Below are 13,397 nucleotides of genomic sequence, written 5' to 3'. Positions count from 1 at the left end.
CATAGTGTCAGAAAGCAGAATGGTGGTTATCAGGGGCTGGGAAAGGGGGAATGCGGAGCTACTGTTTAATGGTGCAGAGTTTCTGTTTTACAAGATGAAGAGTTATGAAGATGGATGGTGGTAATGGCTGTACAATAATGTGAATGTATTTAACACCACTGAACAGCACACTTAAAAATGGTTAAGAGAAGGAATGCCCTGGTGGTCCTGTGGTTAGGACTCAGCGCTTTCACTGCTGGGGCCTGGGTTCAATCTCTGGTCGGGGAACTAAGATCCCACAAGCCACATGGCACAGCCAAAAAACAAAAACAAAAACAAAAACAAAAACAGTTAAGAGAGTAAATTTTATGTTGTGTGTATTTTGCCACAATTTTTTTTTTAATGGAAGGAAAAATCAGACTACGAGTCCTCCTCTGCCCCCCTCCTTTAGAGCCACCACTCTGATGAAGTCAGCCATATCCATGTGGCAAGGAACTGAGGGGCTTTCAGCCAACACCCAATGAGGGACAAGAGTCCCTCAGTTCAACAGCCTGCAAGAAACCTGCTTCCAGCTCACTGTCTGAGCGAGCTTGGAAGCAGATTCTCTCCAGTCAGGCTCTGAGATAACTGCAGCCTTGGCTGACACCTGGATTGCAGTTTGTAAGAGACCCTGAGCTAGAGGACCCAGATAAGAAAACCAAGTCTCAGAGAGATAAATAGGATATGCCCAAGGACACACAGCTGATAGGCAGCAGACCAGGATTAAAGCCCAGGGCCGCCTAATTCCCAAGCTGGTATATTCTACCTGCCTGGGTAGTTCTGAACTATGTGAGTTCCCATGGAGAACAGGACATAGATGGAAAGGCCCAGCACAAGGAGTGCAGGAGGGGAGCTGAGGTCCTGAGGACCTGTGGGGTCCCTGACCAGGGCTCCCTGGAAACCTTGCGTTCAGGCTCAGGCTACCACCAAGCCCTGCAGTGCTGGGCCGGAAGCCCAGCCACCTCTGTGGACATGGCAGGTAGGTCTTGGTGTGAGGTTCAGGTTTCCATGGTGACCTGGTCTAGGGGAGCCAGGCCAGTGCAGGACACCTCAAGTTTGCTATTTTAAACACAATCCTTCCTTCACATTTACAGAAAGCAAGCTAGAGCTCCAGGTATTTCACCTTTACACTGACACACCCAGGGGCTCCTTTTACAACACCATACGGAGGACTCCCATTACTCAGCTCTTCTGGAAAACAGGGCTCCGGCTCCTTGTTCTCCAGCCCTGGATAGGTGAGGGGGTGGGGTGTGGTGGGAAGGGCAGGCTCAGGGGACACGTCAGGGTTAAATTCTAGCTCCACCCCTGGCTGTGTGCCTTGGACAAGGGTCTCTACACTCTCCAAGCCTCAGTCCCTTACTTACTGAGGGAAATGGGAATAAACTCTCAGACCTCAGCAGATCACTGTGAGGACCAAACAAAAGAACACACGAAACCAATTAGTAAGGTGTCTGGCCAAATACATGTTAGTTATATCTAGTTGTATCATTATGTCTTAAAACTCTTAAAATTGGTTTGGCATCCCTTTAAAATCAATCTCTCCTCCACTTTCTTGTCCCCTCACCCTCCCTCCTAGGCACGGTCAACTCAGTCTCCAAGTTTCTCTAAGTTCAATTAGATTGACCTTCTTACCACCACTTTCATCATGTCATTGCCTCTAAGGGAATGGCTTTCTACTGCCCAGAGAATTCATTTAAACTCCAGAGCCCAAGATTTTACTTGGTCCCACCTAACTTATCCCCTATCAAGCTCCAAGAAAAATGCCTCACTTCAGACTATCTGTCTCCTAAATAAGCCGTGCTTATTCAACAAGTCATTCAAAAGAAAAAAACCCTTTCTTAAGCATATACTATGTGCAAAAGGTTGGACAAATTAGAATGAAACATGACTGCAACTAGGTCACACTACAGTTCACAAGGAGAAACAGAGCACACATCTGCAAGACACCTGGGGAACGCTTCCTGGAGAGCGTGATGTGAACTAAGGAGCAAAGGATAAGGAGTGCATGCCCAGTGCACTCAGAGGGCAGTCCAAGCATGTGAACCTCTGTTCTTCTGCCCTCTGCTCCGACCAGATCTAATCAATGGCAATGACAGCCAGAAACATTTATCGAATGCAAATGATAGGCCAGGCACTGACCTAACTTTTGCATTCTTTCACTTAATCCTATGGCAATGTATAATGCAGGTATAATTATTATCCCCACTTTACAAATGTGGAAACTAAGGTACACAGGTGTTACATAACCTGCCCAAGGTCACATGCCTGTGAAATAGAAAGTCACCTTTCTGCTTTGCTCTGGTCTTCCTCTGGTAAAAACATCCCTCCTTCCAGAGGGAACTGTCCTCCCCTACCCCACAAGACGACTGATCAGTGACTCCAACACAGGGCAGACCTAACTCAGAGCACAAGCACCCACACCCAGTAGAGTTGATTAGAGTCCTTTCTGGAGGACACAGAAAGGCCCAACTGCAGGGTGCAGACACCACCCCACTCGGGGGAACACTTCAGCAAAAGGGGAGAAAGAGGACTATATACTATATAGAGACACCTCCAGCATACAGAAAGAATTACAATTCAATAAAACGAAATCCAAACAGCTCAATTCAAAACGGGCAGAACACTGAAACACTTCACAAAGGAAGGTATGCAAATACAATAAGCACTTGACAGTAGTCATCTGGAAAATGCAAATTAAAAACACATCTAGATTGTTCCATACTTCTATTAGAAAAGCTTAAAGAAAACCCAAACAAACCTGACAGTACCAAGAACTTTACAGCACAGAGACTGAACTTTAATGTATGGAAATGTAAAAAATAATTTAGGAGGCTGACAGATGTGAAAAGAATGACACTTTACCTCTGTAGTGTTCCTTCCAAAAACCCATAACCCCAGTCTAATCTAGAGAAAAATAAGCAAATCCCACTTGAGGAACACTCCTCAAAACTGTCCAGAGCGGGACTTCCCTGGTGGTCCAGTGGCTGAGAATCTGCCTTCCAATGTAGGGGACACGGGTTCGAGCCCTGGTTGGGGAACTAAGATCCCACATGCTGCAGGGCTACTGAGCTCGTGCACCTCAACTAAAGGGCCTGCAGGACTTCCCTGGTAGCACAGTGGTTAAGAATCTGCCTGCCAATGCAGGGGACACGGGTTCGAGCCCTGGTCTGGGAAGATCCCACATGCCGTGGAGCAACTAAGCCCGTGCGCCACAACTACTGAGCTTGCATTCTAGAGCCCGCGAGCCACAACTACTGAGCCAGCACCACAACTACTGAGCCCACGTGCCACAACTACTGAAGCCCGCGCGCTCTAGGGCCCACGTGTTGCAACTACTGTAGCCTGTGCACCTACAGCCCATGCTCCGCGACAAGAGAAGACACCTCAATGAGAAGCCCATGCACCGCAATGAAGAGTAGCCCCCCACTCACCACAATGAGAGAAAGCCCGTGCACAGCAACGAAGACCCAACACAGCCAAAAATTAATAAAATTTTAAAATAAGTAAATAAATAAAGAGCCTGCGTGCCATGAACTACAGAGCCCACATACTCTGGAGCCCAAGCGCCACAACTAGAGAGAGAAAACCCACACACCACAACTAGAGAGAAGCCCACACAACGCAACAACAACAAAAAAGATCCTGCATGCCACAATGAAGACCTGACGCAGCCAAAAATAAAAACTAATTAATTAATTAAATAAATATAATATAATAAAATACTTATTTACCAAAAAAACCTGTCCAGGTCATTAAGAACAAGTAAAGTCTGAGAAACTATCACTAAGGAAAAGTAAGGAAACCAGATTTCCTTAGCTTGTACCTATGCCCTTTTTCTCTCCCAAGATCCCATCTAAGATACCATGTTATATTTAGTTGTCCTGTCTCTTGAGGCTTCTCTTGGCTGTGACAGTTTCTCAGACTTTTTTTTTTTTTGGCTGCATTGGGTGTTTGTTGTTGCACACGGGCTTCCTCTAGTTGCAGCGAGTGGGGGTTACTCTTCGTTGTACACAGGCACCTCACTGCAGTGGCTTCTCTTGTTGTGGGGCATGGGCTCTAGGTGCGCAGGCTTCAGTAGTTGCAGCATGTGGGCTCAGTAGTTGTGGTTCTTGGGCTCTACAGCACAGGCTCAGTAGTTGTGGTGCATGGACTTATTTGCTCCTCTGCATGTGGGATCTTCCTGGACCAGGGCTAGAACCCGTGTCCCCTGCATTGGCAGGTGGATTCTTAACCACTGCACCACCAGGGAAGTGCTCAGACTCTTTTTTTTATGACTTTGACAGTCTTGAGGAGCGCTAGTCAGGAACTGTGTAGACCATCCCTCAACTGGGACTCGTCTGACGTTCTTCTCATGATTAGACTGGGGTTATGGGTTTTTGGGAGGAAGACCACAGAGGTAAAGCACCCTTCTTGTCACACATCAAGGGTACATACCATCAACCTGATTTATCACTGTTGATGTTGACCCTCATCACCTTGCTCAGGTTCTCCACTGTAAAGAGACTCTTTTCTCCCCTTTCCACATGGTATTCTTTGGAAGAAAGTCACTATGCACAGTCCACAATTAAGGAAGAGGGATTATATTACACCTCCCTGAAGGCAGAGTAGCTACCTATATATATATATATTTTTTAATACAATGATTACTTTTTACTACATTTTTTAAAATTAATTTATTCTATTTTATTTATTTTTGGCTGCACTGGGTCTTTGTTGCTGCACGCAGGCTTTCTCTAGTTGCGGCGAGCGGGGGCTACTCTTCGTTGTGGTGTGCAGGCTTCTCATTATGGTGGCTTCTCTTGCTGCGGAGCACAGGCTCTAGGCGCACGGGCTCAGTAGTTGTGGCTCAGGGGCTCTAGAGCGCAGGTTCAATAGTTGTGGCACACGGGCTTAGCTGCTCTGCGGCATGTGGGATCTTCCTGGACCAGGGCTCGAACCTGTGTCCCCTGCACTGGCAGGTAGATTCTTAACCACTGCGCCACCAGGGAAGCCCAGCTACATAAATTTAGAATTTTTGCCCAGATTTGTCTATTTTCATTCGCTGATTTATTCAATCATATGGACTCAGACATTTATTTTACACTGTGGGTTATAATCCAATACTACTTTACTTATTTTTTTGCAAAGTGTATTTTATTTTCCAGCATTGGCCATTTGGAGCTCTTTCAGTTGGCTCCTGTTTCCCTTTGACATATGCTGAATTTATTTTAAACTGATATCTTTGTCTTCTCCTCCCAAGCACACTAGATCTCCTCCGGAGCAGTGAGGCTCAAGATCATTCTGCCAGGCACATTGCAGACGTGCAACAAACATGTGCTGAATAAAGGAATGAACAGAGGAAGGAAGGACATTTTGGTTCCTTGGTGTGAGCAGTAGACGCCCAGTGCCTGAGCGTCCTAATTTTCCTTGGGAAACCATCCTCTCTCATCCTCAGCCTGGTGATGAAGACAATCAGGTGATGAAGTCAGTCAACAAAGCACCTCCCTCGGCCACAGGGTTTGGGGTGGGGACAGGCAGGGAACCCCATTCAGAGCCAAGTGGGCACCCTCTCATCCTCCACTGGATTGGATATTGCAAGAACATGGGACTGAATCTGCTGCAGCCACTGTTAGGGAGACAACAGTGAGCTGATCCAGACAGGGCAGAGCTGAGAGGTGGACTCCTTCTGAGGCCTAAACCATGCTGCCCTTGAGTAAGCCCTGCCTGTGGCTGTGAGTTATATGACCCAAAAAACGCCCTTTTCACTTACTCTGGTTTGGGTTGTGTTTCCTGTTCCTTATAATTAAAGCAACCCTTAGAATTCCTATATTGTTGACCTTTATTTTTATGACGAACAGTCAATGGAGGTGAGATAACTGAGCACTGAGCTGCATGACACCAGGTGACTGCACCAGGGCCTGGGTCTCCTTCTCAACCTTTCAGGGGCTGGGGACCCCAATCAGAAAGAGAAAAAAGGGACAATCTTGTAATTCTTGAACCCTCAAGTTATTTCGTACACCTGCTTACTATCACCATCCCAGGCCAAAGACGGAACACTAAGGAAGTTTAAAGGGCTCACAAACAAGTAAACCCTAACAGCTGTACCATGAAACATCTATTCTGTACCATCCGGTCCACTGAACTCTACTAGTCACAAAACATTCACAAACACAGACGACCCTGTTGTGACCAGGAACCATCAGCTCCATTATGTGGTAAAACTGCATGAAGAGGTTAATGGAGGCAAAAGGCTTGATCCAGTAAGGTCCCATAGTGAGCCAAGGGTCAAGCTGAGACATGAAGCAACAGAACTGGTTTCTGCCACATCTGACCTTAATGGGCAGAGTACCATTGAGCCTGGATTGTGTACTTCCTCTTGATACCATGCGTAGTTGTAACACATACCTATCTTACCAGATATGTCTCTATTTCAGCAACATTAGAGCACAGTTTATAACAAGTTACCTGGCTGCTATATTACCCGAAAAGGAAATGGGAAGGAATGTGCAATCACTGTCAGAGAGAAGGTGGGAGAGGAAAAGCTCTGTGCCCTGAGCTTGGTTTTGTTCCTCAACAACAGACTCAGCAAGCCCAGCACCAATCCATGGGACCAGAGCACAACACATGAGGGAAGAACACTTCATCCATACCTGGCAGGTAAAAGTCTTAGAGACGAACTAATCACTAATCATTATTTGGAAGATTTCCAAATAATGAGTCCAGAGTTCTGGTGGGTTAAGTCCTGCACCTCAGACGCTCAACTGGAAACATTGTTTCTTCCTCGTTTACCTTAGTGCTCAGCTCAGAGACAGTCAGCTGAGAACAGTATGATTCAGAAGCAGCAGTGGGCTTCAGGTCAGGAGATCTGGAGTTCTAATCCAGTGCTGACCCCATGAAAACTAAATTTAAACTGAGGCACATCATCACTCTGGGCCCCAGCTTCCTTAACTGCGAAAGGGATAAACAAAACCTGTACGTTTTTTTACCTGACTGGATTGTGAGGATAAAACAGGACCTACCAGATTTGAAAAAATTAGGTGCACTGCAAATATTAAATGGTGTTGAGAGTCTGATGATAAAACATTCTCTAGGAATGCTCAGTGGTTCCCCTAACTACCTTGCACAAGAAGGAGATGGCCTGTTTGCCAGGGCACTGCCTGGCACCTGCGCATGGTGTGTGAGCAGCCTACATATGAACCCAGACCCAGCTGTCCACAGCTACGGCAACCACAATCCCCAGCTTTTCTAGGACAGACACACTTCTTTCTATGTAGTTTGGTGTTTCCTTTCAAAATAGGAATGTATAACTAGATGTATTAAATGTGTAACTGAATATTTTCTGTGCCTTTATAAAACTATTCCAGTATATGTATTCACACATCAGAAGCTGACTACCCTCACTCGCTCACAGAACCCCTGCCTCGGCCAGTCTGCACCCAACGCCCAGGGCTCTCCTCAGCGATACACTGAGCACCTACCCACTCTGGCTGCTCATTAGGCTCTTCTGGCTTGTGGTCAGAGGCCACAGGCGGGGGCGAGTAATCCTTCACAGGAGTGGTGAATTCCACGGGTCCTGTTCCTGGCAACGGGAGTTTCAGCAGTGGGTAGCTGGGATGAACAAAAAGGAGAGAAGAGTTAGGACACGATGGCAGGTAGAAGCTGTGCTGAGGTAACAGTGACGCAGGAACCACTGCAGTTGCACTAAATTCTCCATGCTAGGAGAACTGTACAAATGTACAAAATATTAGTCATAAAACTTCAGAGCTAGGAGAAAACTCAGAAGCCTCTAGATCAGAATTTTTCAAACTCCCTTTTAGTCACAGGAAGCCCAATGCATAAACTACTTTATGAAGTAGTTTACTGGTTGAATATTTTTGGAGATGTAATAAAGGCAAGATGCTACACAACCTTCTGGCCAAATTAAACATAAGTAAGACAACAAGAAAAAACTGGGGAGGGACTTCCCTGCTGGTCCAGTGGTTAAGACTCTGTGCTTCCACTGCAGGGGGTATGGGTTCGATCCCTGGTTGGGAAGTTCTACATGCCGTGCGGTGCAGCCAAAAAAAAAAAAAAAAAACTGGGGAAACAAAAGAATCCTGATTCAGACTGCTGAGCAAATTGCTCGAATTTAAAGTGACAGACCATGGAAACTGTGCATAACACATTGAGGGTGTGGTTTACACTAGATCAGGCTGAACAGAAGTCAATGGACCCACCACATGCAAAGGAAAAAGCTTGACCTAACATCAAAAAGTTGGCAAATGGATGTGCTTTTGTTTCAGGTTTCACTTCTTTTAAAACTTTTTCTTCAGGACTTCCCTGGTGGTCCAGTGGTTAAGACTCCACGCTTCTACTGAAGGGGGGGAAGTTTTGATCCCTGGTCGGGCAAGTTCCGCATGTGGCATGGTGCGGGGGAAAAAAAAACTGTACTACATAAAAGTTAATTCTCAGTTTTAAATAAAACTGAGAATTAACTTTTATGTAGTACAATGCACAAATCTTAAGTATAGGGACTTCCCTGGTGGCGCAGTGGTTAAGAATCACGCCTGCCAATGCAGGGGACATGGGTTCGAGCCCCGGTCCGGGAAGATCCCACATGCCACGTAGCAACTAAGCCCGTGCGCCACAACTACTGAGCCTGTGCTCTAGAGCCTGCGAACCACAACTACTGAGCCCGCATGCCACAACTACTGAAGCCTGCATGCTTAGAACCCGTGCTCTGCAACAAGAGAAGCCACCACAATGGGAAGCCTGCACACTGCAACAAAGAGTAGCCCCCACTCTCTGCAACTAGAGAAAGCCCGTGCGCAGCAACAAAGACCCAACACAGCCAAAAATAAAATATAAATTTTTAAAAAATCTTAAGTATATAGTGCAATGAATTTTTACATATGCCTACACCTGTGTAACCCCTACCTAGATCAAGCTATAAAATATCTCCAGAACCTCAGAAGGTGGCCTTGTGCCCTGGCCCAGTGAAGAGTATCCACTACCATAAACCGCTATTAGAATTCCTATCACCATAAATTAGCTTTGCCTGTTTCTGATGGCATATAACTGAAATCACCCATTCCACTGTGTATTCTTTTGTGACTGGCTGTTTTCACTTAAATTACATCTACTAGAGTCATCCACAGTGACACATGTAGCAGATCATTCTTTTCCATATGTACTATTCTGCTGAATGAACATATTACAGTGCATCTATCTATTCCAGTGTTGAGGAACATTTGGCTGTTCCCAGCTGAAGCTATTAAGAATAGAGCTATTGTGGTACTTTTTATGTATACACTCATTTTTACGTAAGCACTCATTTCTGTTGGGTATATTCATAGAAAGAAATTTCTGGGTTGTGGAGTATACATATATTTAGCTTTGTAGATAACACCAGTTTTCCAAAGTAGTTATTTAAATTTATGTTCCCACCAGCAGTGTGATAGGAGTTTCAACTGCTTCAAATCCTTGTCACCTCTTGATATTGTCAGTCCAATTAATTTTAACCATTTAGAGGAGGAGGTGGTGGTATCTCTCTGTGGTTTTAATATACAGCAAATAGTGTCGAAAACTCTTTCATATGCTTATTAGCCATTTGGATAAATCCTCTTTTGTGAAGCACCTCTTCAACTCTTTAACTGTTTTTAATTGAGTCGTCTTTATATATTCTAGATATGAGTCTGCAGTCCTTTATACAGCTATAAATTTCCCTCTTAGTTCTACTTTCGCTGCATCCCATAAGTTTTGGTATATTGTGTTTTTGTTTTCATCATCTCAAGCTATTTTCTATTTTCCTTTCTGATTTCTTCGACCCACTGGTTGTTTTAGAATATACTGTTTAATTTCCATGTATTTGTGAATTTTCCTTCTATTATTTTTTTAATTAAATTTATTTATTTTACTTATTTATTTTTGGCTGCGTTGGGTCTTCGTTGCTATGCACAGGCTTTCTCTAGTTGCAGCGAGTGGGGGCTACTCTTCAGTGCAGTGCACAGGCTTCTCATCACGGTGGCTTCTCGTTGCAGAGCACGGGCTCTAGGCGCGCAGGCTTCAATAGTTGTGGCATGCGGACTCTAGAGCGCAGGCTCAGTAGCTGTGGCGAACAGGCTTAGTTGCTCCGCGGCACGTAGGATCTTCCTGGACCAGGGCTCGAATTCGTGTCCCCTGCATTGGCTGGCGGATTCTTAACCACTGCACTGCCAGGGAAGCCTTCCTTCTATTATTGATTTTTAGTTTCATTCTGCTGTTATTGGAAAAAATCCTCTGTATGATTTAGATCTTTTTAAATTTACTGAGACTTGTTTGTGGCCTAACATATGGTCTATCCTGGAGAATGTTTATGTTCACTTGAGAAGAATGTGTATTGGTCTAGCTGGTTTCAGTGTTGCTCAAGTCCTCCATTTCCTTATTGATCTTGTCTGCTTGTAGCCATCATTGAAAGTGGAGTATTGAAGACTTCAACTATTATTGGAGAACTGTGTATTTCTCCTTTCAATTCTGTCAATTTTTGCTTCATATATTTTAGGGATATGTTGTTAGGTGTTATATGTTTATAATGGTTATATCCTCTTGTTGTATTGAAGCATTTATCAATATATAATGTCCTTCTTTGTCTCTAATAAATTTTTTTTTTTTTTTTTTTTTTTGCGGTACGTGGGCCTCTCACTGTTGTGGCCTCTCCCGTTGCGGAGCACAGGCTCCGGACGCGCAGGCTCAGCGGCCATGGCTCACGGGCCCAGCCGCTCCGCGGCATGTGGGATCTTCCCAGATCGGGGCACGAACGCGTGTCCCCTGCATCAGCAGGCGGACTCTCAACCACTGCACCACCAGGGAAGCCCTCTAATAAATTTTTTAATGTTGTCTGATAATAATATAGCCACTTCAGCTCTCTTTTGGGTACCGTTTAGCATGGAATATCATTTTCCACCCTTTTACTTTCAACCTCTTTGTGTTCTTATATCTAAAGTGTAGTGTATATCTAAGGACCTCCCTGGTGGTCCAGATGGTTAAGACTCCGTGCTTCCAGTGTAGGGGGTATGGGTTCAATCCCTGGTCAGGGGACTGAGGCTCCACATGCTGCGGGGTGCAGCCAAAAAAAAAAGTAAAAAAAAAAAAAAAAGCGTAGTGTGTATCTAAAGTGCCTTGTAGACAGCATGCAGATAAAGTCTTTGTAAAATCAAATTGGCCATTCTTTTAATAGGAGAGTTTGATCCACTTACATTTAATGTGATTACTGACAAGGAAGGATTTATTTATGCCATTTAGCTATTTGTTTTGTTTGTCTTACATGATTTTTGTTCCTCAGTTCCTCCATTGCTGCCCTTTTTTTAAGGGGGGGGTATTGATTTTTTGTAATGTGCCACTTTGATTCCCTTCTACTTTCCTGTTCTACATATTTTAAAAGTTATTTTCTGGGCTTCCCTGGTGGCGCAGTGGTTGAGAGTCCGCCTGCCGATACGGACGTGGATTCGTGCCCCGGTCCGGAAAGATCCCACATGCCGCGGAGCGGCTGGGCCCGTGAGCCATGGCTGCTGAGCCTCCATGTCCGGAGCCTGTGCTCCGCAATGGGAGAGGCCACAGCAGTGAGAGGCCTGCGTACCACAAAGTAAAAAAAAAAAAAGTTATTTTCTTAGTGGCCACCTTGGGAATTCTATTATTAACAACTTATAACAAGCTAGGTTGAATAGAGGGGTTCAACAGCAAATCTGAGCAGAGAAGAAAGGAGCGGCAATCATGAAAATAAGACAACTGAAATCATGCAGTCTGAGCAGCTTAGCTTCAACAGGATACACACACTCTGTCTATACATCCTTGTCGCTCCCCTTTTATATTGTTGTCACAGATTACACTTTACATTTAATCTCTTTAATGTAGATTTTAAATTACTGTTTAATACACTTGCCCTTTAAATCACAGAAGACAAAGAAAGAAATTACAAACCAAACCAACAATACTGATTATCTTTACTAGTGTTTATTTTTTCTTATGGCTTCAAATTGCAGGGTAGGTGCACTGGTAACAATTTCCCTCAGCTTTTGTTTATCTGGAAATGTCTTAACTTCTCCTTCATTACTGTAGTTTTTTTTTTTTTTCAATTTGAAAGCAGTCACTTTAATTTTTTTTGTTTTTTCCCCACACCCTGCCACATACAGTATCTTAGTTCCCTGACCAGAGATCAAACCTGTGCCCCCGGGCTTCCCTGGTGGCGCAGTGGTTAAGAACCTGCCTGCCAACGCAGGGGACATGGGTTTGAGCCCTGGTCCGGGAAGATCCCACATGCTGCAGAGCAACTAAGCCCATGCGCCACAACTACCGAGCCTGTGCTCTAGAGCTCACGAGCCACAACTAATGAGCCCACGCGCCACAACTACTGAAGCCCGCGCGCCTAGAGCCCATGCTCCGCAACAAGAGAAGCCACTGCAATGAGAAGCCCATGTACCGCAATGAAGAGTGGCCCCCGCTCGCTGCAACTAGAGAAAGCCCACGCGCAGCAACGAAGACCCAATACAGTCAAAAATAAATAAATAAAATTTAAAAATATTAAAAAAAAACAAAACAAAAACCTGTGCCCCCTGTGTTGGAAGCACAGTCTTAACCACTGGATCGCCAGGGAAGTCCCTGAAGTATAGTTTTATAGAATTTAGAACTCTTGATTTTTTTTTCCTTTCAGGACTTTAAATATGTGATCCCACTACCTTCTGGCCTCCATGGTTTCTGAGAAGAAATCAGCTATTAATCCATCGAGAATCCCTTTTATGTAAAGAGTTGCTTCTCTTTTGCTTCTTCCAAAAGCTAAGGTTCAACTGTTTGGAGGTAGGTGTCAGGGGCTGTCTCTGGACTTAGCTAAGGTTTTGCTGGGGAAAGCTCTGCACAATGCCTGGGCTGACCCCTGAGCTCTGGGTGCAGAGAGGAGTCCTGGGGCCCAGAGCTAAGACTGCTGAAGCTCTAGCTCTACTACAAGATGAAGGCAGGCAGTACATTTTATTTATCTACATTCACTTTCCGTACAGTAGCTGCTCCAAACACACTGACTAAAGGCAGCCTGTTTCTCAAGATTTGAAATATGTAAAACATCTGTGAATTCCAGGAGTCTAAACATTCCAGCAAGGAGAGAAAGAAGGGCAGCACACTCCAGAGCATCCACCTTCTTAGGATAAAGTCTCTTAGGAAATGCCCACAGGCCTTGAAATGCTTAAAGTGGCTCACAGTCATTCTCCAATCTTGCCCTGCAGCCACACAACTCCCCTCTTGCTTCTGAGGTCTGTACTTGCTGGAACACTCTTGCTCATTCTTCTCCTAGATAACTCAGCTTCAAGGCCTCAAGTACAGTATCATTTGCCTAGGAAGTCTTTCCCCTTTCCCCAAAGTCTGAGTTAAGGCCCCTCCTCCTATTTGCTGCCAAAATG

General features: G+C 44.9%; 1 protein-coding gene across 7 annotated transcripts in view; it reads right to left on the bottom strand.

Annotated features, from left to right (window-relative positions):
• Window positions 1–13,397, bottom strand: part of SCAP (SREBF chaperone) — an 89,989-nt gene that overhangs the window by 17,330 nt on the left and 59,262 nt on the right. For all 7 annotated transcript variants that reach the window (XM_049716273.1, XM_033413063.2, XM_033413065.2 and 4 more), the window contains exon 3: window positions 7,476–7,605. In XM_049716273.1, the coding sequence (XP_049572230.1) occupies window positions 7,476–7,605 (130 nt within the window). The remainder of the gene's footprint in view (window positions 1–7,475; window positions 7,606–13,397) is intronic.

This window comes from Orcinus orca, chromosome 10, assembly GCF_937001465.1.
Source record: "Orcinus orca chromosome 10, mOrcOrc1.1, whole genome shotgun sequence".
NCBI classification, from domain to species: domain Eukaryota; kingdom Metazoa; phylum Chordata; class Mammalia; order Artiodactyla; family Delphinidae; genus Orcinus; species Orcinus orca.
This window is presented reverse-complemented; position numbering and strand designations above follow the sequence as displayed.